The sequence below is a fragment of the Orcinus orca genome, chromosome 8, assembly GCF_937001465.1.
Source record: "Orcinus orca chromosome 8, mOrcOrc1.1, whole genome shotgun sequence".
NCBI lineage: Eukaryota > Metazoa > Chordata > Mammalia > Artiodactyla > Delphinidae > Orcinus > Orcinus orca.
Window position 1 is genome coordinate 35,561,058 of NC_064566.1, and position 24,456 is coordinate 35,585,513.

At 44.0% G+C, this 24,456-nt stretch overlaps 1 protein-coding gene across 2 annotated transcripts in view; it reads right to left on the reverse strand.

Moving 5' to 3' along the window:
• NELL1 (neural EGFL like 1) overlaps nucleotides 1-24,456 on the reverse strand; it is an 868,290-nt gene that overhangs the window by 719,186 nt on the left and 124,648 nt on the right. For both annotated transcript variants that reach the window (XM_004263922.4, XM_004263921.4), the window contains exon 4: nucleotides 19,128-19,298. In XM_004263922.4, the coding sequence (XP_004263970.1) occupies nucleotides 19,128-19,298 (171 nt within the window). The remainder of the gene's footprint in view (nucleotides 1-19,127; nucleotides 19,299-24,456) is intronic.

Here is a 24,456-nt window from a genome sequence, read left to right on the forward strand (position 1 = left end):
GAGAGATGGTAACAGTTTGGACCAGACTCTACAGAGGTGGTGAAAAGTGGTCAGAGTCTAGATACACTATAAATATAAAATTAACAGAATTTGCTGATAAATTACATTTAGAGTGTGAGGGAAAATTTAAGGAATAAAAGGTAATTCCAAGTTTTGGGAGGCCCAGTAACCCAGGGAAGAATAATTTTCAAGGAGAGAGTGACCAATAACATCAAGTGCAGCTGATCAGTCAAATAAGATGAAGATGGATAATTGACCCTGGAATTGACAAGGTGGAGGTCCTTTGGTGACTTTAATAAGAGTGTCTTTGGTATGATTATAGGGACCAAACCTGACTAGGATGGATTCAAAAGAAGAGGGGAGAGGAAGAAGTGAACAGTGTTTACTAGCTCTACTGTAGATTTATACTGTAAAGAGAACCAGAGAAATGGCGAGAGAGGGATATGGGATTGAGGAAAGATTTTTATTTATATATGATAGGTTTATACAATGTATTTATATTGCTTGCGATAGTCCTGTTGAGAGGAAATACTGATGATGCAGGACTGAATGAAATGGGACAAGTGATGTCCTGCACAGGGAGGGGGATGGCCCTAAACAGGAGCATGGAGAGCGTGCATAGCATGGGAAATGCAGAGGCCATGGGCCAGGAGCAGGCAGGCTGTGGAGGTAGGAGTCAGTAAAGTTCTGACTGTTTCTATTTTCTGGCTGAGGCAGGAAGAAAGTTTATCCACTGAGTGTGGGGGAGAGGAGTAAGTGTTGAAGGTGTAAGGAGAGAGGAGATATGGAATATCACCTCACAAAGGAGGAGAGTATGATGGCTTTGGAGTCCAACAAGCCTGGGTTTCAATCCCACCCTCACCTGAGTCCTGCTTGGGGCCTTAGGGAGGTTAACCCTCCCTGATCCTACCTCCTCATGGTCTACATGGGAATAAAAATGCCTTCAATACCTGCACCCACATCTCACAGGGTTGTCCTGAAGGTCAGTGAGATGCTATATGTCAACTCCCAACACATGGTAGGCACCTAATAAACACCATTCATTCCTTTCCTACTTTATCTTCTCCCATTTCCCTCTTTTTATCTCAAGTATATATGGATGAGGATGAAATTAAAAGTCTCATTGACAATTTTGATATTAAAGAATGAAATAATCCTTCATTTTTCCTTTCTCTTCCGGACCCCTCGGGACTCTTTCTAACCCTAACACCCAACCAGATCCGTCAGTCAAGCAACCAATGGGTATCTGAGAACCTTCTCTGTACCCAAAGCTGTGTGTGCGCTGGGGTAGAAGAGGGACGAGAGAGAGGATGTTCTTCTCTTAATTAAATAACCTTACGTTATGGGCAGGAAAGTGAAAATCAGAAGGAAAGGTATCCCCCACATGCACACGAGTCTAACACAAAAATACTGTGCATCCTTCAAGCCCAGCTCTAAGCACGTAATCATCATCTGAGGGCACCCAGAGACCATCAAGTTCAAACTCTTGATTTTGCGTGACACCCAGAGAAGGGAAGTTCTTCCTTTGGGTCATGTAATTGAGTAGCAGAGATAGCGCTGGAATCCAAATCTTCTCATCTACTGGCTAGGATTCACTGAATTTTATTTCATAACATTTTCCTCCTCCTCTTCCTCCTTTCTCCTCCTCCTACTACTGTTGGTAAAAATTATTAACATTTACTGAGTGCTTACTATGTACCAGCCATAAATCTATATGCTTTCCATGTATTACTTCAATTAAATCCATGATGTAGGGTCATTTATTACCTTTTTCTCTCCATAAATGACAAAACTGTGGTCCATTTAACTTATTAGGGAAACCATTGGAAAATGAGGGATTTGGATATGAACACAGCAGTCTGGTTCTAATCCAAAGGCTTACTCACAAATCACCATTCATTATACCTTACTCATTTCCACTGGAAGTCAGTTCTCCCACATTCAAACCCTCGAACAGTTAACTCGTGTCTTTGCTTCTGACAATGCTTAGGGCTCTGAGCATTTCATGTCTTGGAATTGTGGGTTTATGCCCATCTCTTCAAATACTCTTCCAAGAATATTAGATGTCAGCTCCTTCAAGGTCCAGAATTCTCTCTCATGCCTAGCCATTTATGCATAGCATTCCTCCCCTCATTTCTTCACTCATTCATTCCCTAATTCAACAAATGCTCAAACAAGTATCCACTCTGAGTCAGGCATTCAGCCAGGTGCTGGGGATATAGCATTGAAACACAAGACAAGTTCAACTTGCTGACACTTTTTTTACGCAGGCCTCTCACTGTTGTGGCCTCTCCCGTTGCAGAGCACAGGCTGCGGACACGCAGGCTCAGCGGCCATGGCTCACGAGCCCAGCCGCTCCGCGGCATGTGGGATCTTCCCGGACCGGGGCACGAACCCGTGTCCCCTGCATCGGCAGGTGGACTCTCAACCACTGCGCCACCAGGGAAGCCCTGCTGACACTCTTTACCGGAGGTGAGGAGTACGGGTCAGAGAGAATGAGACACGGTAAAATTGTAAACAGGTAAATGATCAAGATAATTTCACACAGTGAAAGTCCTTCAGAGGCAATAAAAAAGGATGAGATTATTAATGTGATCAAGAGCGATCAGCTCGAGACGGCACCACATCCCTCTAGAAGCTCAGGCACATGCCTTCCAGAGTAATTTCCGATATAAATACCACTGCCATTTCTTTTTAGCAACCAGTGTCAGATTATCCTGGACACAAATAACAGGACTTACTCTTGCAATACTGTGCTCTCTGAATAGTGAAAAACAAAAGCCAAGAGATCGGCCTTTTCATCTGTCTCTCAGCACCATTTGACAATTTCCTCTTTTTTTGACCATGTAATTATATTTTCCAAAGGCCTTATCAGAGAATCCATCTGCGCAGAGGCTAACATCATCACTCAGTAACGTGTCTGTAATTGGAGGGGATCTCATCCGTATTCCACGAGTTGGACGTGTGGGCTGAGGTGAACGCAAGAGGAGGTCTTGTGGGCTTGTCTTTGAAGGATCATCTGTGGGGTCCCATCCTCCTGTCATCTGTACTTCTCATTAACTCTGCTGGAGAAGGAGGTGAGGATGCAGAGCCCTCTCTAGAGACCTATGCACTCCATCCTCAAAGCCTTCTGCTTTCCCCAGTTCCCACTTCAAGCTCCTGGCATATCACAGTAACAGGAACCCCTCTTTGTGCACAGTAAATTACAGTTTACATGGTATTTTCACACCCTTTTTTTCTTCCTGAAGAGATAGACAAAAGCAATTATTCTTGCCACCCTACTTTTACTGATGAGAAGCTCAAGGAAACACAGCTAGGAAGCAGTAAAGCCAGAGAGTGATCCAGGGTATCTGACTTTGAACCCGTAACAGTAAGGATCCTGGTGGGAAATAGTCACCATACTGAAATTTGGTCATTTGAAAAGAGAATAATAAATTAAAGGGATTATTTACAGAAAGAAGTACGAGCAGGAAGTTAGATAAACCACAAGAGATGGCAGACTACCAGAGAGACTGTAAAAGGTGGGTGGAGGCTTGGGAGCTCTTTCCTTCCTGGGCATAAAAGGGCCAGGAACTCAAAAAAGGGGCCACCTGATAGGGCCTGTGGCTTTCAGTCAAAAGTGACCCAGTGCCACGTGACCACACAGAGAAGGAGATAGGGGAGTAGAAACCCTCACCTCCCTCCAACTTCCTGCCTCTTCTTCCTGCTGATGAAATTCAAAAGAAATCTAGATGGCAAAGGAGCCCCCAGATGCAGTCCACATAGGTCAGCCCGCAAGGACACAGAGCAGAGTGGAGCAGAGACGGGAGAGATGTTTCTGGAGAAGCAGATGGAAGATACCCAGCCCAGACCCCAGGCTTTTACCACCATCCTACCCTGTTCTCCCCCTTGAGGGAAGACTGGAGTCAGTACCTAAGCACACTCCCTTTTGAAGGAGGTGACATTTGGGTTAATCCAGTGATTGCCCATCTTGCAAATATCAGGTCACCTTTTTCATGTGGCACTTAGTAAGGACAAGCTTTAGGGCAAGGCTGGGTCATATAACGTGTATGTTGAATAGCCCTGTGGATACTGTAAACGTTGTCATCATTTTCGTCTCCACTGAAATCAGGAATCGAGGTTGACTCCAAGTGAAGCCTTGAACCCACCTGCAGATGTCTAGCCCATTGCTGCATGGCTGTAACTCCAGGGGGTAAGCAGGAACCCCGTCAAGCTGTCCAGGACCCAACTTGCAGTCAAAATATAGCAGGAAAAGAAAAAGATCAAGCTACGGGAAGGAGTCAACATTAGGATGATCAGAAAAGCCAAGTACAGAGTGCAGAAAGGGCTGTCCTGCCAGTGGAGACGCCGGGGATTGGGCCGGCAGAGGAGCCGTGACACTGAGGTCAGTCAACAGGGAAGAAATCCAAACAAATTGCCAAACTGAGTGGGGAAAGCAGTAGGTATCAAAAGTTAGGGATCCGTGAGCCAAGAAGACGGGAGATGAGACTATGAGGTGAGAGTAAGGGGGAAGACGGGCCTGGGGAAAAGCTGCGGTCAGGCACTGGCTCCGAGGGGCCTGCCATGCTACTTCATGTGGAAGGGGCGGCTGTGTTTTAAGGACCCGTGAGAAGACAGCAGCAACAGGCAGAGGCCAGGTTTCCCAAAGTAAATGCCTAACAAGAGCTCCCAGCCAACAGGGTTAATGGACTCCGGAGACAGAAGCTGGGTCAGCCTCTCGGACCCACTCATATTCTTTCCCCCGTTTGATCGTGGCCTTGAAGATTCCCTGATGGCAGGAACATCCATGTATATAAATGATTCCTGATTAGCCAGATACTCCTGTTATCTCCTTGTATTTGTCCTCCTGTTTACTTCTGTTCTGCTCAGATGTGGAAGACCCATCAGCAGCAGCAGCATCATGGCGGCATTTACTGAACAATTACCAGGCATGGTACTAAACTACTGATAAGCTGTGGCAACACCGTTGACAGCCTACAGATGTCATTTCCCCTTCTTTGCTCCAAGTACCTCAGTTTTGTTGAGGGAGATGTGTACCAGCATCATGGAAGGAAGGATGGTTGGTCTAAGGGGTCAATCATGGTGACCCCTTTTCCCTTTGTCATTGTCTCTAGATGCTTTTCGGGGTTTTTTTAACATCTTTATCTTTATCGGAGTATAACTGCTTTACAATGGTGTGTTAGTTTCTGCTGTATAACAAAGTGAATCAGCTATACGTATACGTATAACCCCATATCTCCTCCCTCTTGCGTCTCCCTTCCACCCTCCCTATCCCACCCCTCTAGGTGGCCACAAAGCACCGAGCTGATCTCCCTGTGCTATGTGGCTGCTTCCCACTAGCTATCTATTTTACATTTGGTAGTGTATATATGTCCATGCCACTCTCTCACTTCGTCCCAGCTTCCCCTTCCTCGTGTCCTCAAGTCTATTCTCTACGTCTGTGCCTTTCTAGAGGCTTTTCACTGGCAAGGGTGACAGAGTACATGGATAAAAAGGATGGCATCGGTCCCAGATGACATGTCTGAGCACCAACTCATCTCAGGCACTGCCTCATCTAAACTTCCTGTTTAAATAAACATTATGTATCCTTACAGTTTAAACCACTGTTGTTTGCAACCAGGAACGTCTCATCTGATGCATGTGCACTGTCACATTTAATTCTAGTAATCCCATAAGGGAGGCATTATATTAACCTTATCTCATGATTGGGACTTATAAGAGTTAAGTAACTTGCCAAGGGTCCCACAGCTAGTGGCAGAGCCAGAGTTGAAACCCAGAGTTATCCAAATCCAAAAGCTTGTGCTCTTAACCATGAAACTACACTTGCTCTCACTGTGCTCACCGATGCCTGACCCTGGCCAGCACCAGCTCCACTTCAGCCACGTGAAATAAGATTTAGCATCATGCCCACGCTCAGAGCATCTGACCCTCATCATACACCCACTTCAATCTTGTAACTCCCATCTTAGCACAGGCTAATTGCTACGGTCTCACCTAGTTACAGAGCTGAGACAGGCCACGCTGATCCAAGGGCAGGGGCACTTGGCTCCCTGCCCTGTTGCCATAGTCACTGCTGTGCGTGACAGGCCAGAGGCGTGGATTACAGCCCAAAGCAGGAGGCTAGAGGCCTGCAGGTAGATACTGTTCCCCACACTGCCAAGGGACAGAGCTGTCCAGACTATCCTACAAGGAACAAAGCAGCCCTCGTTCCTCCTGCTGCACACCGATGGCATATCAGGCTTTATTCTGTTAAATGAAAAAGCAAATTAAACACCGATACGTACAGTGCTGTCTTATTATTGAAAAACAGTGTGTTTGCATAGGCAAAGAAAACTTCCAGAGAAGAGAAATAAAACTGGTAATAATGATGACTTCTGTGCAATGGAATTAGGGGCAGGGTGATTGGTATCACGTGGTTTTGAACAGTTTGCACCTTTCATGTTTTTTTTATTTATAAGTTATCCAGTATTTTATTACCTATTATATCATTTATATGGTGAATGCTTTATAATAAATTATTCCACTAGATTAAGCTAAAAATAACCTATACTGCAAGAATTTTCACCCCAAACTTCACAGTGTTGCTTAGAATTTGTGTCCTCATAGCTTCTTGTTTTCTTCTTTGCTTTTAATTTTGTGTCAAGTGTGAATCAGGCAAGCACCTTTCATAATTTAAGAAAATTAAAGGAAAAACATGTCCACTGAACTTCACAGTAAGGCTATACCAAAACAGCCTGGGACAATCATGAAATCCAGCCTGAAGAGCTTACTAAAGGGTTTGATGAAAGCCCCTTACCGCGGGCCTCAGCTGTAGGTTGAAGAAACAGACCCACAGAATTTTAGGATGGTGATATATCCACAGTCCAGACAAGTATATCCAACTGTATTTACTCTCCAGCAGAGAGGGCACATGCCCCTTAATCCTACCTGTGATTGGCTTCTGTTTGTACCCTCTCTGTAAATTACGTCCACTCCTTCATGCCTGCCAGAGCTCCTGCGGACACAGGACACATGTAAATTCAACTCGAGAGTGAGGCATAGTTCACCCTGTGCTGTGAATCAGACCAGGAAATCACTGGAAGTCTTATAGATTAACTGCCTTCCTCGAGCAAAGAATAATCCTCAGAAATTCAAAGCAAAAGGAGGGGATATGGGGATATATGTATACGTATAGCTGATTCACTTTGTTATACAGCAGCAACTAACACAACAATGTAAAGCAATTATACTCCAATAAAGATGTTAAAAAAAATTTTTAATTTTAAAAAAAGAAATGCTAAGCTTACTTCATCTTCACCTTTCCCCAGGCCTTATATTTACAAAGCACACTGAAATTTACAACACCTATTCCCATGCAGGTTCTCATTTCATCCTCACAATAACCCTATACAAGCAGACTGAGTAGAAACAATGCCCATTCTATACAGATCAGGAGACTGAGGCAAAGAACAAGGAGACTTAACTAATGGAACCACCTAGAATGATAGGATCACAAGTCAGAAGCCACAAATACAGACCCTTAGACCACTCTTCCATTTATTTATTCATTCAGGTATTCACAAATATTTGTTGACTACCTATCATGTGACAGCTCCACAATATACACCGGTGATACAGTGGTGAGCCCTCGGGGTGTATACAGCCTGTGAGAAAGACGGACATCAATCAAATGATCAAAAACCACTCTGTAGGGCTTCCCTGGTGGCGCAGTGGTTGAGAGTCCGCCTGCCGATGCAGGGGACACGGGTTCGTGCCCCGGTTCGGGAAGATCCCACATGCCGCAGAGCGGCTGGGCCCGTGAGCCATGGCCGCTGAGCCTGCGCGTCCGGAGCCTGTGCTCCGCAACGGGAGAGGCCACAACAGTGAGATGCCCACGTACCACAAAAAAAAAAAAAAAAAAAAAAAAAAAAACCACTCTGTAGATAAACAGTTTATGGTGAAACTGTAAAACGCAAGAAACTTCTTTCTTTTGTCCTGAAAATTAAGGATAAGTTGAAATGAACTTGATATTCGAGAAATGGCATGTACAGAGATCCTGCAGCTTAAACGAATATGGTACTTAAAGAACTAAAAGAACGTAGTGCAAGAGGAAATTGAAGAAGGAAACATGGGCCAGACTATTCAAAAATTTAAGCTATATTCAGGATTGTGACTTTTAGCCTAAAACTCATAGAAGGCCATTAAACGAGCTTACATGTGTATTGGGGTGGGAAGGGCATATGGTAGTCAGGTTTGCAGGGTGAAGTCTTTATGTATCGCCCTAATGTCCATGAAAAACTGCTGCCTGTGAAAATGACTCAGATTCAGTGTGCTCACCTACTTCCTTGGCCTTGTTCTCTTATTAGCTCCTGCAGGCTCTAGTACATATCTCATTAGATACCAATAAAAGAAGCAATAATGACAAATGCCCTCCTAAATGGGGGTCCCCTACCGCCCAACCCTTTATTTCACCATCAGTAGTTTTTAATGAGACCTTGTGATTGCGAAGTCACCTTAAAGAACACAGAGAGTTTATCACCTTGAAATAGGGAATATCAAAATTTATATTGGAACAGTGTAAAGCCAGCCATGTAACACTGGAGACTGGTGTAACACATCTATTTCACATTTGAAGAAATGGCCGAATGGCTCATTTGCAGTCAGTCATGATTTAAGATTAGGTCCCTGGTCATTACACATCAGCACAGAGGCACATGCAAGGCATACCAATCGTATGTGGATAATGGGCCATTCGAAGGCCTGACCCCATATTATGTCTGTGGGATTGAAGTCATGAACCTGTCTGTCAACATTGTAGATTCCAGGAAGGAAGGAGAGTCTTTAAATCTAAAAATAATTTCACATAAGCTTTCTAGAGTCCAAAGACCAACAGTGGTTGGAATTTATAACAAGGTCGATTTTGGTGCAACAAGGAAGCAGCCCTTTGAAGTGACCAGCCTCCCCAGTCTGAGAAAGTAATACATGGAACTCAGCCTTTGTTGGTTTCAGTTTATAAATGGGATGGCTTACACTTCTTCCATGAGAAGTTAGAAGTGTTATCTTGTCACATGGGAGTGTTAAAAAGATAGAGGAGGAGAAGGAGGGAAGAAGGTAGAGGGAATTGGTAGAGAATAATCTCCCTGAGAAAGGAGTAAAGCTGGGCTTCCCTGGTGGCGCAGTGGTTGAAAGTCCGCCTGCCGATGCAGGGGACGCGGGTTCATGCCCCGGTCCGGGAAGATCCCACATGCCGCGGAGCGGCTGGGCTCGTGAGCCATGGCCGCTGAGCCTGTGCATCCGGAGCCTGTGCTCCGCAACGGGAGAGGCCACAACAGTGAGAGGCCCGCGTACCGCAAAAAAAAAAAAAAAAAAAAGGAGTAAGGAACGACCTCTGGACTCTGGCTCCAGCCTGCCACTGACTTACTATGAATCCCTGGACGAGTCATTTCTGTTCTCAGCACCTCAAAAGTCCCTATCTATACGATGCAAGAACATCTACCTCAGAGTGCTTTTACAAAAAAATCAAGTGAATATATAAATCACCTCTTAAAAAAAAAGAAAAAAAGTCCAAAACACTAACCTCCACTCAGCAATGACTGAGCAAAAAGCCTGAGTTTTTCCCAGCATAGTGCTGGGCCTCTAAGGGCAAAATGTCAAAGAATTCAAGAAATTGGAATCATAGATTGCCCAGCTCCTTCCTTGCTTCCGCTTCAAAGACAGCACCAACTTGGAGAACACTGAGTAACTGCATGAGCTGTGCTGGGGACACACCAGAATGAAACACAGCCCAAGGCTCTTAACCTCCAGTGGAAATGAAATTCCATTCTGGGTAATACCAGTATTCTGAGTATCCCAAAGCAGCCAGCTCATGGCCCCAACTCCAAGCCTGTAAGTTCCTATGTGCGAAATTTGCCGTCAGGTAAGTGATATCCTCAGACTAATAGACTCTAACGAGTAGAGATGCAACAGGACACTCCTGAGGAAGAGTTAGAGACAGCATCACACAGGCCCTTTGAGGAGAAGGGAAATTATTTCAACTCTAATTGCCCCAGAAAACCCTCAGTTGAGGGCCCAGGCACATTAACCAGCTGGCTTAGTGGCTCTGGAGCTCCATCTGGGAGTCACACTCGCAAGATGTTAAGATGGATGGGCTGAGAGACAAAAGTCAACTGAACTGGGGGTTAGAGCAGGGAAAAGCGTGCACGGAAACCTTGTCCTTCCAAGGCTTCTCATCTTCACACCCCATCCCCACCACACCCCCAAGAGAAAAGCAGCCGAACAGGTTCAGCTATAAATCTGTTTCCTTGCCTCCAACCGCTCTGCCTATTATTTATAACATTAATTTAAGTTCCCAGAGAGATAGATGAATTTCTTTCTGGTAGTGTGGAAAGTCAGTTCTTTTCAATGACAACATCTGTACCCCTGGTCTAACTAGAAAACTAATGTAGTATTTGGAATTCTTTTTCCTTTCCAATTAAAAAGTCCTCATGGCTGGCTCACGCATTTTTTTATTCCCCAATGCTCCTTTCCAATGAGTGAAGCATAAAAGGAAAGAGACAACTAATGTATAAATGTATTTTTTTTTCAAAAATACGGTTGCATCATACATATTGTTCTGGTTTGACTTTTTATTTTCTCTCACTGCTTTCCTTTTTAAGGAATAACCATACACATCCATCATAAGGGGCAGAGTAGAATTGTAACAATAAAGATGCAAGCTTCAATATTTTCTCCTACAAGAAAACATTATTTCTCCTGCAGCCTATTTCCCCCTCCATTCATCCCGTATAGACCCATGCCCATGCAATACAATCACAACTCAAGATGTGTCTGAAGGCATGTAGATGAAATCACTGTAAGTTGGAAATGAAGTCTTATTTTCCTTACTATTTTAATACATCTTAGGCCCCATGTATGCAATACTGTGCCTCCTTATTAATCTCCTCATGGCCTCAGGTAGCCAACAAACCACCAGATAAAGAGATACAAACCACCTATTGTATTTCTTTTTAGTCCTTTCCATTTGCAATTTTGAAAGCTCAGGAGTGCAGGTGGATAGGGGGAAATGCAGGCCACCCTCTCATTATCCATTTCAATTGATCCTTTCACCTCCTACCTCTCTCTGCCACTGAGGCCACGGTTGACCAAAAGCATATTTAAACCCACCAGGCAACAAGAGGAAAAGATAAAGGTTTTGGAAAAGACAAAATGAGAAATAGGTTTATCTACTGATGTCATTAGAAGATAGGGCAAAGTTAAATTCGGAATCCACCTAATGAGGTTGGGATGAATAAGCCGCAGGGTACAAAGCATGAGTAGAAGTGTGAGGGTCTCAGCCAAAATGAGACAGCCAACATGGTAATGTCTGAGCTGTCGTAACAATTAAGCAGCCACTCTCTACTCTGCCAAAACATCTACAACATGGACTGTATTAAACTGGCCACCTAGACCGTTAGATTCATTCCCTCACATTATTTAAGTCTTTACAGCTTGGCAGCAGCAAAGGCTTTTTTTCCTTCAGTATTCAGAGGATGTGTTATGTTTTTTAACAGCACAACTATCCATCATCTGCTGACTACAGTACACTGCTCTATCCTGTAGGTTACGAAGCTACCAGGGCCTCCATAGCCAGGGCAGCCTGTACCCTCCAAAAAGGCTGTCTGCTGCCACATGTCTGGGTCAGAATATGTCTGAAAGAAAGAACACAAGGTGGAGGGAACAAAATGCCAACATGTCTTAGATCCAAAAAAGCATATTCAGCATCTACTCCAGCAAGAAGGGAGACAAGTGAGAAAAAAAAAAAAGATTGGGCAGCTACGGTAAGTAATCTTTGCTCTCCGGCAGCACGCTGCACTGTCAACCCAGGTATCAATTCAGATGACTGCAAACCCCCTGCCGGTCTACTACAGAGGCAGCCCTGTGAAGGTGGCATGCTGGGTTGCTCTCCAGGGTTCTGAAGGCAAAAAAAAAAAAAAAATCATACCCTAACTAGCTCATCTAGCTCACTGTGATGAGCTAGAATCAGAGAGATGCCCAGAAGCGTAGAGGTGGAAGAAGATTTAGAAACAATCTGGTCCTAGCCCCTCTTTTTATACCTAGGGAGCTAAGGCCCAGAGACAGTAAATGAATTTCCTAGGGTCATACAAATTTAACAATTTCTTTCATCTCAAGTTTTCAATCCAGAATGTTTTTGTGCTAAAAAGCCAGATTTTCAAAGTAGAGAAGCGAAGAGTATCTATTTTGTTTAGGAGACCCAGGAAACTATAACATATGAGTTTCCTCATTCACCTGCTGTATTTATACCTCCTCCTAAAAGCTCTGACGATTTTGGCTCATGGCTTGAGGAGGGGGGAAGTAAATCTCTGAACCTCTTCTCTCACAGAAATATAAGAGGAAAGACGCCATACCACATTCTCAAAGCCCTGCCAGGACCAACGAAAGATCGTGTTACATTGGAGGGGATGTTTCCTTCCCCATTCAGCCTCAGTTACATATTTTTAAAGAAACTCTGCAATTACTTATTTTTAAAGGGACTGTGTTGGCATAAAAACCGTGCACCATGATGTTGCAGTACCTACCATGGAACTAAAAGACAAACTACGGGGGAACCATGCCTAGGATTTGGCAGTCAGAATAACTTCAGGGACCTCAAACCCTACACTGCACCACCGATCCACATTACACACTAGATCCTCATCCACGGGACACGAGCCACTGTTTTTATACAGGTGAAAATCTGGCTAAATTGTATTCATTTTCAATATGATACTTTAACATCTTTTCTATATGATGGTATATGTTTATAGTACTTCATGATGCTGTGTGTTCATATAGTAGCTTGAAATTTTCTAAGGGTTTTGCACACACTCTCTTGCTACATTCCTACAACAACCATATGGTAGAAGAGTTACTATTACTCCCATTTTACAGATGCAAGCAGAGTTTCTGGCATAGGGAGGGAGGAAAGATTAGAGGACAAGACGACGGGAGGAATCTTCAAAGAATGTAAGACACAGATTTCCTGATTTCATATCCCTGCATCATTGCATTTAAGTCACATTTTATAAATGGCAAAACCAAGACAAAGGTCCAGCATTCGCTACAAGTTTAGGTTAGACCACAGAGCCCATATGCCTGGTCACTTGGAGAACAGCTTTTCTTCCCCTGTCCTCCCCCCTCCCCTGTCATATTTCCTTCTCTGTCTCTTCATGCAGGCTTTCTCTCACCGCCAACTTCATCCACTCACCCATACACACTCTTCTCTCACCAGCACTATAACTGGCTGTGTAATGCTTGTAAGATGAACCTCATTCTAAGCCCAGTTCTCATGTGACTCGTATGGAATCACATCACACAGTGGCAAAAACTGTAAAGCTGCAGAAATTGTCATGCATTTTCACCTGGGATGGTAAGAAATTGAGAGGCTATTCCATGTCCCCAGGAGCTCTTTCTCCTGTTGTCTCCCAGACCTGATCGTCTCTAGCAGAAATCTAGCAATCCATCGTGCACTTACAACATCCCTTGCACTGTCGCCTTGTACTGTTACTTAAATTTACACGTGGGTTATATCCTATCTTCCTAGCTTGCTTGTCATCTCTTCCTGGACAGAAGATCTGGTGCTACCGGGTTAGCTGGACATGAGGCATATGCTGGATTCTCAGTTTTAATTTTGATGATGAGTTGCGTGCATGTGTTCCCTGTTTGTGAAGTAAATAATCTGTCAGTAGGGGAAGCAGGAGACTGAGAATCTTGGCCTGGCTCCTTTGGAAGCGTTGGCCTTTGATCTTCATCTCTTAATTTCCCCCTCCTTACTCTAGTGCAAATGTTCGTATAAAAGAAAGTGGAGTACATTATACGTGACTTAACTACCTTAAGGAATGTGTGGTTTGATAATATGATGTTTGTAAATACTTTAGGAGCTCTCTGGAAAGAAGATGCCGTGTCACCATATTTCATTATGAAAAACCTAGAGATACAAACAGATGCTCACATCCTGAAGTTACTCTGAAATATTCAAGAGGAACCTTGAATTACCGACTTGTTCAGTGATTTATAGTAAGTTTGTTTTCCTGGTTCTGCATGTTCTTCAAAATCAGTTGTACGGAAACACTGAATGCGCTCTGCAGTGAATAAATAGCGTGCGTTAGAAGTAAAATCTAAATATGTTTACTGTCTAGAATATAATCATTAACGGTCAGAGTGACAACTGGGCTGCAGGTGTGTGTGTGTGTGCACACGCGCTCTGTCTACCTGTGCACATTTGAACAAATGAGGTGAGAGTTCAGAGCTCCATTACAATGGGACTGTGTAAGAGAAATTTTTGCAGCAGTGAGGCCAGAGGAGGTGGGATTTACGTGGGGAGACCTGCATATTGCAGAAAGTTCTGGCTGAAGGCTGGATACGTGTACCATTTGAATGGAAAACACTTTTGAGTCCATTCCTCCACTGTCACTTCAAGACCAAGATGCTGGGAGTAATGCTTTTCAGTTCTCTCTACTGCTCAGCTGCTTTTATGAGTTGTCAGAACAGCCTGTGCACAAGGCTTCCATCTGAGTCCACGATTTTTCTGATATCCAAGGACCAGGGCCAATCACTGGGAGGGCCCTGGTGCCTTCAGAATTCAAAAGTACTGGACAAATAAACCATGGATTTCCTGATGGCAAGAACTCCTAATGCTTTGTATCTCCACAGCCTGGCAGAGATAGTGTGTCCAATACTTTCCATGGATGGATTGATTGAAAATTAAGAGGTACCAAATAAAGAGAAGGAAAGAAAATCCCTTCTGTGGTGAAAGAACTCTTAGGCCCTGAATCCCCAATGTCAATGGATTGTGGGCTTTGAGTAATGGGGAGAGGCCACGGGGTGAGCCGAGAATGGAGCAGGGGAAGCTGAGGAAGATTAGTTCAGGCCTCCTTCTCAGCTTTGTTGGCAACTATTAATACCAAGGCAGCTAAAGAAAGACCTAAGGCAGTGGAGATAATCAGGCTGACCACCCAACTGAGCGGTTCCTTTTATGTTTCTAGCTTGAGGTGATCTGCTACCCACATTCTGGGAGTTTCTAACTAGGCCCAGCTGAACAGCTGAAGCAGGGAGAAAAGTGTGTCTCAATAGCAAGCAGAAAGTGTTCACCTACCAACTAAAATAGCGGTCGCTTTTCTTGTGACAATTTGTGTCATTAGGTCTGAAAGGGCTCTGTTTCTCAATTCTAAAAAAGGTAGAAAATCCTGCTACACTCCAGTTCCTCAGAGCAAAAGAACTGCCTGGCAATCTTCTCTTCCTGATTTCAAGTGTTTTTATGGTTCCTGGACCTTCTGTAGATTCTCTCTCCTGGGAAGACTTCCTGGCATGGTTATAACTTTGTCTTGGGAAGGACATGAATTTCAGAGGCAGAGAAGAGAGAAGACAAGGCTGGGAAGTTAGATCCTGGTTCACAGTTTTGGCTCTATGCTTTTTATGTTATGTGATTGAGACTGAGTTACTTAGCATCTCGGAGCCTTTCTAATTCCAAATCTGTAAAATGGGTCTAATGAAATTGCCCCCACACCACATGGCCGTCCTAAGGAGTATTATACTTAGCACATTAGCTGGCCTATGGCAGATGTGCAACAATAGATGGAGGTCCCTTCCCTTATGCCAAGGCAATGGGTTCCATTAGTAAGATTCCACATCTTACCCAACAACTCCAAAGACTGGCAATACAAGACAAGGGGAGGAAAATACTAGAAATAAAGAACAAACTGCTAACTCTGAGTCTGGCTCTTGCCTTGCCTCATATTCTAAGTCCAGTGACAATAGTCCCTCCCGTTGGAACTGAGGTTACATTCTATTTCTGCAATCCTGCTGCTGCTAAGTGGCAGCTCTAGGATTTGATTTTTTTTTTTTTTTTTTTTTTTTTTTTTGCGGTACACGGGCCTCTCACTGTTGTGGCCCCTCCCGTTGCGGAGCACAGGCTCCGGACGCGCAAGCTCAGCGGCCACAGCTCGTGGGCCCAGCCGCTCCACGGCATGCGGGATCCTCCCGGACCGGAGCACGAACCCGTGTCCCCTGCATCAGCAGGCGGACTCTCAACCACTGCGCCACCAGGGAAGCCCAGCTCCATCATTTTTAAATGATAAAAATAACAGCCTGAGTGATGAATTCATCTATGTAAAGCACTTAGCACTGTCACTAGCACAGTCAACACTCAATAAATATTATCTATCACATCACCATTTATCATCTACCCAGCACAACTCTAGCAGGTGACAGTGTAACTTTAAGGGTAAAGGAATCAAAAAGGAAGAATCTCACGGCAGTATGAAATACATAGCTTAGAGAATAAAAATCAGCCTTTCTGAATTCACTCTCTGTGAGGGTGGCCTAGATGAGTAGTAGAGCAGCATCTTGATAAATAGACCAGAGCTTCTGCCACCCTAAAATCAACCAGTGCTGGCTAGCAAGAAACTTCTGAAGAAGATACGTTTATTCCATGTAATAGACACTAGCCCACCTTAAATTTTCCTCCTCCCTACTGGGGATCTGCTTCAGGTACTTGGATTTCCAGGGTCCCTCACTTATTTGTTACAGCCCAGCCTGTCCTCCAGCTTCTACCTACCCTCTATATTTTTTTTCAGGGGAAAGCACGAATGCAGTCCCCCACTACCACAAACTATGCAGTCGAGCTTCCCACATTTGGGGAAACCGCAGGTGCCCTCTCTATTTAAACCACGGGTTTTCAAACACGAGTCCATGCACCAAGGCTAACCTGCCTGCCTAGGAACTACCCGGAGAGCTTATGAAGAATATGGTTCCACCCTCAGAGAATCTGATCCACTAGGTCAGAGATAGCACCCGGTTACTCATATGCTTTTTATAGGTTCCCCAGTAATTCTTAAGTGTACTCAGGTTTGGGAACTCTGTTTCTAGACTTTTCCTACACCAAAATCAAAATTTACCTCCTCTATGGACCAGTCGTTCCCAGCCTCTCTTTCCCTAACCTATCTAAAAAACCCATTTGTGTTGGGTCCATAAATCATTAACTGGCAACAACTTTATGCTTTCCCTCCAAGATCTTACATAAAAACATGTTATGTCATGAACCAAAGTATAAAAATTCTCAAGAGAAGGGAAATAATATTTAGAATCTCCTCAATCCATTCCATATAAATGGGGCTGACCCTAAAGCATACTGTGGGTTCCAGCTCTCCTGTTCTCTCCCTACTTTCCTGGGAGAGAGGCCAGGATATACAGTAAATGAAAGTTTGGAGACGAAGAGACACCACAGATGTGCAGAATAAATAATAATAGAACAGTAACAACCACCACCACGTACTGGGTGCCAAAGGCCAAGCACCACCCAAAGCACCTTATGTGAATTATCTCTTCTAACATTCGCATCTGTGAGTATGTGCTAGTATTAGCAGTCCCAAAACTGGGATGAAAAGATATTAATGTGCCCAAATTCCCACAGCTAACAAGTGGCTGAGGATGGCAGAGGAGACTATTTCAGAGGGACCAGAGCATTTTGCAGGCAGGAAACCTTCGATTAGCAGAGACATATCCTCTCTCCTCTTTTGCCTCTTCTCTAGAGAGGAGAACATGGGGAAATAGAAGATAAAACTTTTGAAAAGAGGAAGCAAAAAAATTGCAAAGCAAGGAAACAGTGGTGTCTCCAGGACATTTCATTTGGGAATTACTGAACGAGGACTTCGAGGCTCCTTTCTGGCCTATGGCATAGGAGGATATGCAGGACCCTTCTTCTCTCCCATTGGGGCAGCATGAGTGGTAGGTAGCGGGGAGCAAGCGTGCTCCCTGACAGGCCACTTTAGTTCTAGAGAATTGAAAGAGCCAATAAGCTCTTGAAGGTGGAAGTGGAGTTAGTGACTGAGGGCTGGCTTTACCCAGACTGCCCAGCCCACGGTAAAAAGGAGTTTATGGTTTCTATGGAAACGTGGTCCATAGGCACACACATTACATCTAGTTGAAGCCACGATTCTTCAGAAAAATCCAGAAAGCGCCCGAAATAGATGACATCAAACTGTACCAAGACTCGCTTTAAGATGGCGGGACTTCCCTTAAACCTGACACTAGTTTCTGTTCTCTGCCTCTCCAGGTCCTCTTCTAAAAGAGACTGCAGAGCTGGAACGGCAAGTACATTGAAGTATCATCTCACCAGAAATGCAGTGTGGAGCTGACTGACCTTGGATTATGCTTCCTTCTACTGGGTGCCGGAAGGGAGGCTGTCCCCAACACGCCTGTACCTTATCCTGGGCCCAAGAGAACAAGTTCTGTGGCCGAACAATCATTTGAACTTTGACAGTATCATTAACAAAAACCAACAATTCATAGCTACCTTGCAGCACCAAAAATTCTCTATAATAGGACTCAGATCACTATCCGTAAGGACTTTCAGTGGGTTCTGGAGAAATCAAAATATTCCCCTTGACCACCATCATCCAGCTGTCCAGCCACAAGTGATCCAATAGAGACCAACAGTGTCCTTTCTTCAGCTGGCAGTCAACCTCCCTGCCCAGGGACGGACACAGGAGCCAATAACTCCTTCTCAACCCAACCCACAACCTCCTGTGAAAGCCCCGACTTCAAAATAGTCCTGCCATCCTGACAAGCTGGGAGGCTCATTCCTCTGCAGAGGATAAATGGCATCAATTCCAAAAGATTCAAAGAACAGCCTCTTTAAGAAGTTGCCATTTGGAAAAGATATTTAAGCAAAGCTGTGCTTGATGAAGTCGAATAGGATTAGCCGCTCCACTAGCACCGCCTTCTCAGATTCAGTCGAAGGTAGACCAGCTCATTCGCTTCCAAGTGGAACGAACTCAACAACAATATATCACACTTAACTGTGATCACAGCTCCATGGAATTCCAGCTAGTACCTGGAGTACACCGAGGTGCACTTAATATTCCCCCATCTATAATCAACCTTTTGTACATTTCTTCCTAATTGCCGGATATGTTTCCATTTTAATGAACTGTTTTCTTAACATATTACAGATGGTCATTCCAGCACGTCTAATGGCCCATTTTGGTACGTTAAATGACGATTAGGGTCCTTTGGTTTGTTTCCCAGCAAGGCTTGGAGGGGGTTGGCTTTATCCCTTCCCCATTGCTCAATTTCAAGGGCACAATCACGAAAGATCAAAGGCAAAGTCATACCTGTTGCAGTCGACGTGGAGCAGGAGATGGGAGGCACTAACTGATAGTGCGACCTTGTGCCACTGTCCGTCAGCCATCCGGTACGGAAGTGCCTCTGTCCTGGGCTTGCCGTTATGTATGTAGTGGTATCGAATCTCATCCCTCAGACCACTGCTCTCCAGTTCGAAATAGCTGTATGTAAAGAACAAAAACGTGTTTTATTTTACACAGCCATCATCGATCCTCATGACTTACTACCAGGGTTCCCAGAATCTAAAATTAGCTCAGCTTGACCCAAAGAACCACAACCCACAATCAATTGTACGGTATGGAACCCAATACACCTTTTGTCCGGGAGCCCTCACGGTGACAGCTTGAAGCCCTGAAATGGAGACTGAATGATCCGCTGTGAGTGACAGGCCACAAGCTAATTAGCAAAGCTTGGTGCAGTGTCGCTTAAGCATAGTTCAGAATGGAAATAAACTGTCAGAGAAGAGATGAGTTAGGCTTTTTTCTTTTTATTTTTTTTAACTTCCCTCTGGACAAGAAGCTATAAGTGAAGAACAACTCTTAGATAATCAATAGGGGAGCAAAGTTTGAAGCTACTCACATATATGTCAGTATTTCAAAATTTCATGGAATGAAACATACAATTAAGTTTTTCTTTCCCCTGATTGTTACCTTCTTTTTTCAGACCCATGAAAACTTTGAGCACCACCACTGCAGTCTGCACTTTAGTCATAAAAGGCAGCCAACTTTGGGACACTCCCCAGTCACACACCAGGGCTGATACTTTCACGGTTGGCAGGCCTGCTTCGTCTCCTACGTGGCCCTTCTGAAACGTGTCACCATGGTCATCATCAACACAGGGCCCAATCTCACTGCCGAGCACTGCACTAGGCATTTAACATATACTATCTAATCTATCACTCACGAAAAACTGTAAGACTGATATTGCCCCTTTTGAAATATTAAAAAAAAACAACTGAGATTCCGGAATTAAGTAACATACCCAAGCCAGGATTTAAACTCAGGTCTAGATGTGACAGTCTACGCACTTTATACCAGTTTGGTGCCCATCCCAGAGGCACAGGACAAAGTAGTAAAGATGGCCTCAACTGGCACTGTCTCCCAGCAGCTTATTCATCAGACAACTCAAGAACTACTCGCCTAGACAGATAACCAGGTTCAATCCCAAGATCTGCAAGGACCTACTGCTTCTCCTCTAACCCGCTGAGTTGGCCTGACCCCACTATCCCGGGCACATTTAATCCAGAACATAAAATGCATCTTCCATGAGGACTGAGATGAATATATCATGAAACTCAGCCTCTATTATGCATAACTTCCAAATCTCACGTCACAGATGAAAACAAATGCACATTTCTTGCTCATCTTTCACAGAGATCTTCCCAAGAGAGCACTGCAGGGGAAGCAAAATCAAGCCCAGCCTCTGACTATCTCATTTGCACTATACAAAGAATCAGGCCCAAGATGACAAATTGAAAATGTTACTTATACTATTGCAGCCGACTCCTGGGCCCAGGTACATACTTACTAGTAATAATATAATATTTTTTTAAGACTACTAAGGAGGAAATCCCTTAATATAGAAGACATTCATTTTAAGAGAATTTCCCAATTTTTTTCTAAGCAGCCAGAACACTGGAAGGATCGAACAATCAGAAGACTTAACAGGTCAGGAAAACCTTAGAGATTATCTAGTCATTCATTAATTTATTCGTATCATGACTGAACACATAGTGAAAAGCCAAGATAGGATTTCAAATACAGATCCTGTTCTCAAGATGCTTTGAGAATAGTGAAAAAGGAAATAAAATGTGTGCCCCTCCCTCCAAAAAAGCTAGAAATTGGCCTAAGAGAAACAAATGGGAGGCAAAGCTGTCATTTTAAAAGTGACTGGTGGGCTTCCCTGGTGGCGCAGTGGCTGGGAGTCCGCCTGCCAATGCAGGGGACGCGGGTTCGTACCCTGGTCCGGGAAGATCCCACATGCTGCGGAGCGGCTGGGCCCGTGAGCCATGGCCGCTGAGCCTGCGTGTCCGGAGCCTGTGCTCTGCAACGGAGAGGCCACAACAGTGAGAGGCCCGCGTACAAAAAATAAAAATAAAAGTGACTGGCATGTGCTGGAAATGGGCCAAGTGCTTTCATAAACATCTCAATTAATTTCTTCAAGATAAAGATTATCATCACTATTCTACAGATGAGTTCACAAATGATCAGAGATATTAAGTACCTTGCCAGAGACCACACAGCTCCTGTATGGAAAAGCAGTAGGACCTGACACCTGAGACTGTACCAAGATCAACACATCATAAGAACACTTTCAATCACTTTATTTTGACCAACAAGCTACTGCTGGGGGAAGAGACATGACCTTGAAAAGACCTCAATCAATGACAATCAAAAATACTCCAGATAACTTGAATCATAAAAAAAAAAAGAAAGAAAAAGAGAGGCATATATATTTAACAAGATTTGATAATTATTCCTGGGTTATGGCCTCAATGCTCAATGTATTATAAACAGATCTTTAAAGATCATTTTGCAATGAACTGGAGTAAGTGGGTACCCTTGGGATAATCACAAGTATACAGTTATGAGAAAACAAATGTGCCCCAATGTTAGGCAAATGGATACTTGTGTCTTGGGGTAAAGTATCTGACAGCATCATGCACATATACAAAAACTGCTGTATCTCAAACAACTTGGGTGAAAGTCAAGATGATGTGTTTAATTTAAAAAAAAAAAAACAAACATGTCAGAGTTGAGAACTGCTTACAGGTGACAGTAATTCCCCAGCATTTCTGGCCTGCAGACAGGGCCAAATCCTGTGGCCTGAGAATGCTCTCAGGCAATTAAAAAATGAAAAAAAAAAAAGTTGGATAACTGCAGAAGTGGCCCTAGAGATGACAAAGAAACCAGATGGCTAAGTGATTTCTGGATAAAAGTGTTTGATGAGGGACTTCCCTGGTGGTGCAGTGGTTAAGAATCCGCCTGCCAGTGCAGGAGACACGGGTTCGAGCCCTGGTCCGGGAAGATCCCACATGCCACAGAGCAACTAAGCCCATGCGCCACAGCTACTGAGCCTGCGTTCTAGAGCCCGTGAGCCACAATTACTGAAGCCCGCGTGCCTAGAGCCCGTGCTCCACAACAAGAGAAGCCACTGCAATGAGAAGCCTGCGCACCATAACAAAGAGTAGCCCCCGCTCCCTGAAACTAGAGAAAGCCCGTGCACAGCAACGAAGACCTAATGCAGCCAAAAATAAATAAGTAAATAATTTTTTTTTTTTTTAAAGTGTTTCATGAGTGCTGGGAAGGGAAAAAGGCAGGATTTCCAGGCAGTAACCCTCTGCTAATACAGATGTACGGCTTAGTCCTGAAAGCAACATGGAGGAGGTGGCCATTCGGCCTGACAGTGCTTGACTGTAGCCTAAAGGGTAGACTCATGATTTGTAGTAGAGCCTTGTTACTCAAGGATGGTCCACTGACCAGCAGCATCATCACCTGTGGAAATTCAGCTTATGGGGCCCCAATCAAGACCCACTTGAGTCAGAATCTGCATTTCAATAAGATCCACAGATGATTCATGTACACATTAAAACTTAAGCAGCACTGTGGTAGAGTACACCAGGTGTTGCTTTACTTCCTGGCCAACTAGTCATGGTAAGGAAGGAGATGTTATGAGCAAGTAAGAGCCATGTGGTGCTTGCAGGGAAAGGAAGGCCACTGGAAGAGATGGTAAGCCAGTGTCCAGTGAGCCCTCTGCCCCGAATGCTTTAGGGTCCTCCCAGGAGTTTGCAGGAAGGGGCAGCTGTATGGGTGATAACGTTACCAGCCAGATTTTGTGAGCAGCAATTCTCCCCTTAGCCTGGGACCTCAGCCAAGTGTGCTGTTCTACTGAACTGTCTCGGCTCCCAGAAAAACCTGTGCATCCTTCAAATATTTGAAAACAGCAATGATAGTCACTACAAAGTGTTCTCTTTCAGACCAAGCATCCCCAGCTCTCTCTTTTATACTCCTGTCCCCCACCCAGACTGGGTCCTTCCTGGTCAAGGATGCTGTCTTAACTACTCTTTGCAGATCCTTCCCCAACTCGGTCACCACGATCTAGGTATGGCAAAATGGATCAGCTTCCGCCGTAAATACAGCATCCGGGAATAAAGACTCCTCCTCTGGGCTGTACACAACTCTGACTGCATCCTAATGCTTACACTGACTTCCAAACGTCTGATACTACAAGTCGTTTGATACAAGATGCTATGAGGGTGAATCATTCCCATCCTGTATTTACATAGCTCAATTTTTTTCAACCTAAGGCCTTGCTTAAGTGATAGGCAGACCCTATCCAGAATCAGCATGAACAATTCTCCAAAGCCCACCCTTGAGTATTAAAAACAATCAGTTACTATGAACTGAAGTCAAATTTCACAAGACTGCCTGAATCCCATGCTATATTCATAAATAAAATTTAGGAACAATAATTCCAAATGACATAAATAGGTTAAGATCAACAAAGTTATTTTTATTAAAATATTTGGCATTTTCCTGAAAACTTATACCACGGAATCCATTTCTTGAGAAGATTAGATAGACCGACAAGATAACTATACACACTCAAAAGTTTGAAGTGGTTATTGCTGGATGAATGTGTTTCTTCCATATACTAGGATGAAAACAGCAAAAGTTAATTTTAAAATGGTATCAAGAAATTCCCTGGCAGTCCAGTGGTTAAGACTCAGTGCTTTCACTGCTGTGGGTCCAGGTTCGATGCCTGGTCGGGGAACTAAGATCCCACAAGCCTAGTGGCACGACTAAAAAAATAAATAAATAAATAAAATAAAATGGTATCCAGTGCTAATTCATTAGTAAAGACAGAAAGTTTCTAAGCAAAAGTCTCTTTTCCAGCGATTCCACAAGCATATATATTGACTATTGGAGAAATAACTAACATCCCCAAAGAGCTCCAGAGTCACTGTAGCACTGGCTTACTTTCCAACAGCTCTCCTGTGCCCCTGAACAACCACCTCCTGGAAGTCTGGGTGGGGAGGTCACGGCAAAATGGATTTGGGAAACAAGGCCACTCCTACCCAATGTGTGTCCCTGGCAGGGTTACTGGGACAGGGAGAAAGCCAGGCAGGCCACTACCTACTTTCTGTAAAGGGAAACAAATCACAGGTATAGGAAGCACCTGTGTGGACCATGCCCCAAATCCGGAAAAATATCAAAGATGATTAAAAGAAAAATTTCCTAGCATATGGTCTAGAATTTTGTAGGACCTTAGGAAAGGTTAATTCTACCTTTAACAATATAGCTAATACTTCTTTAATAA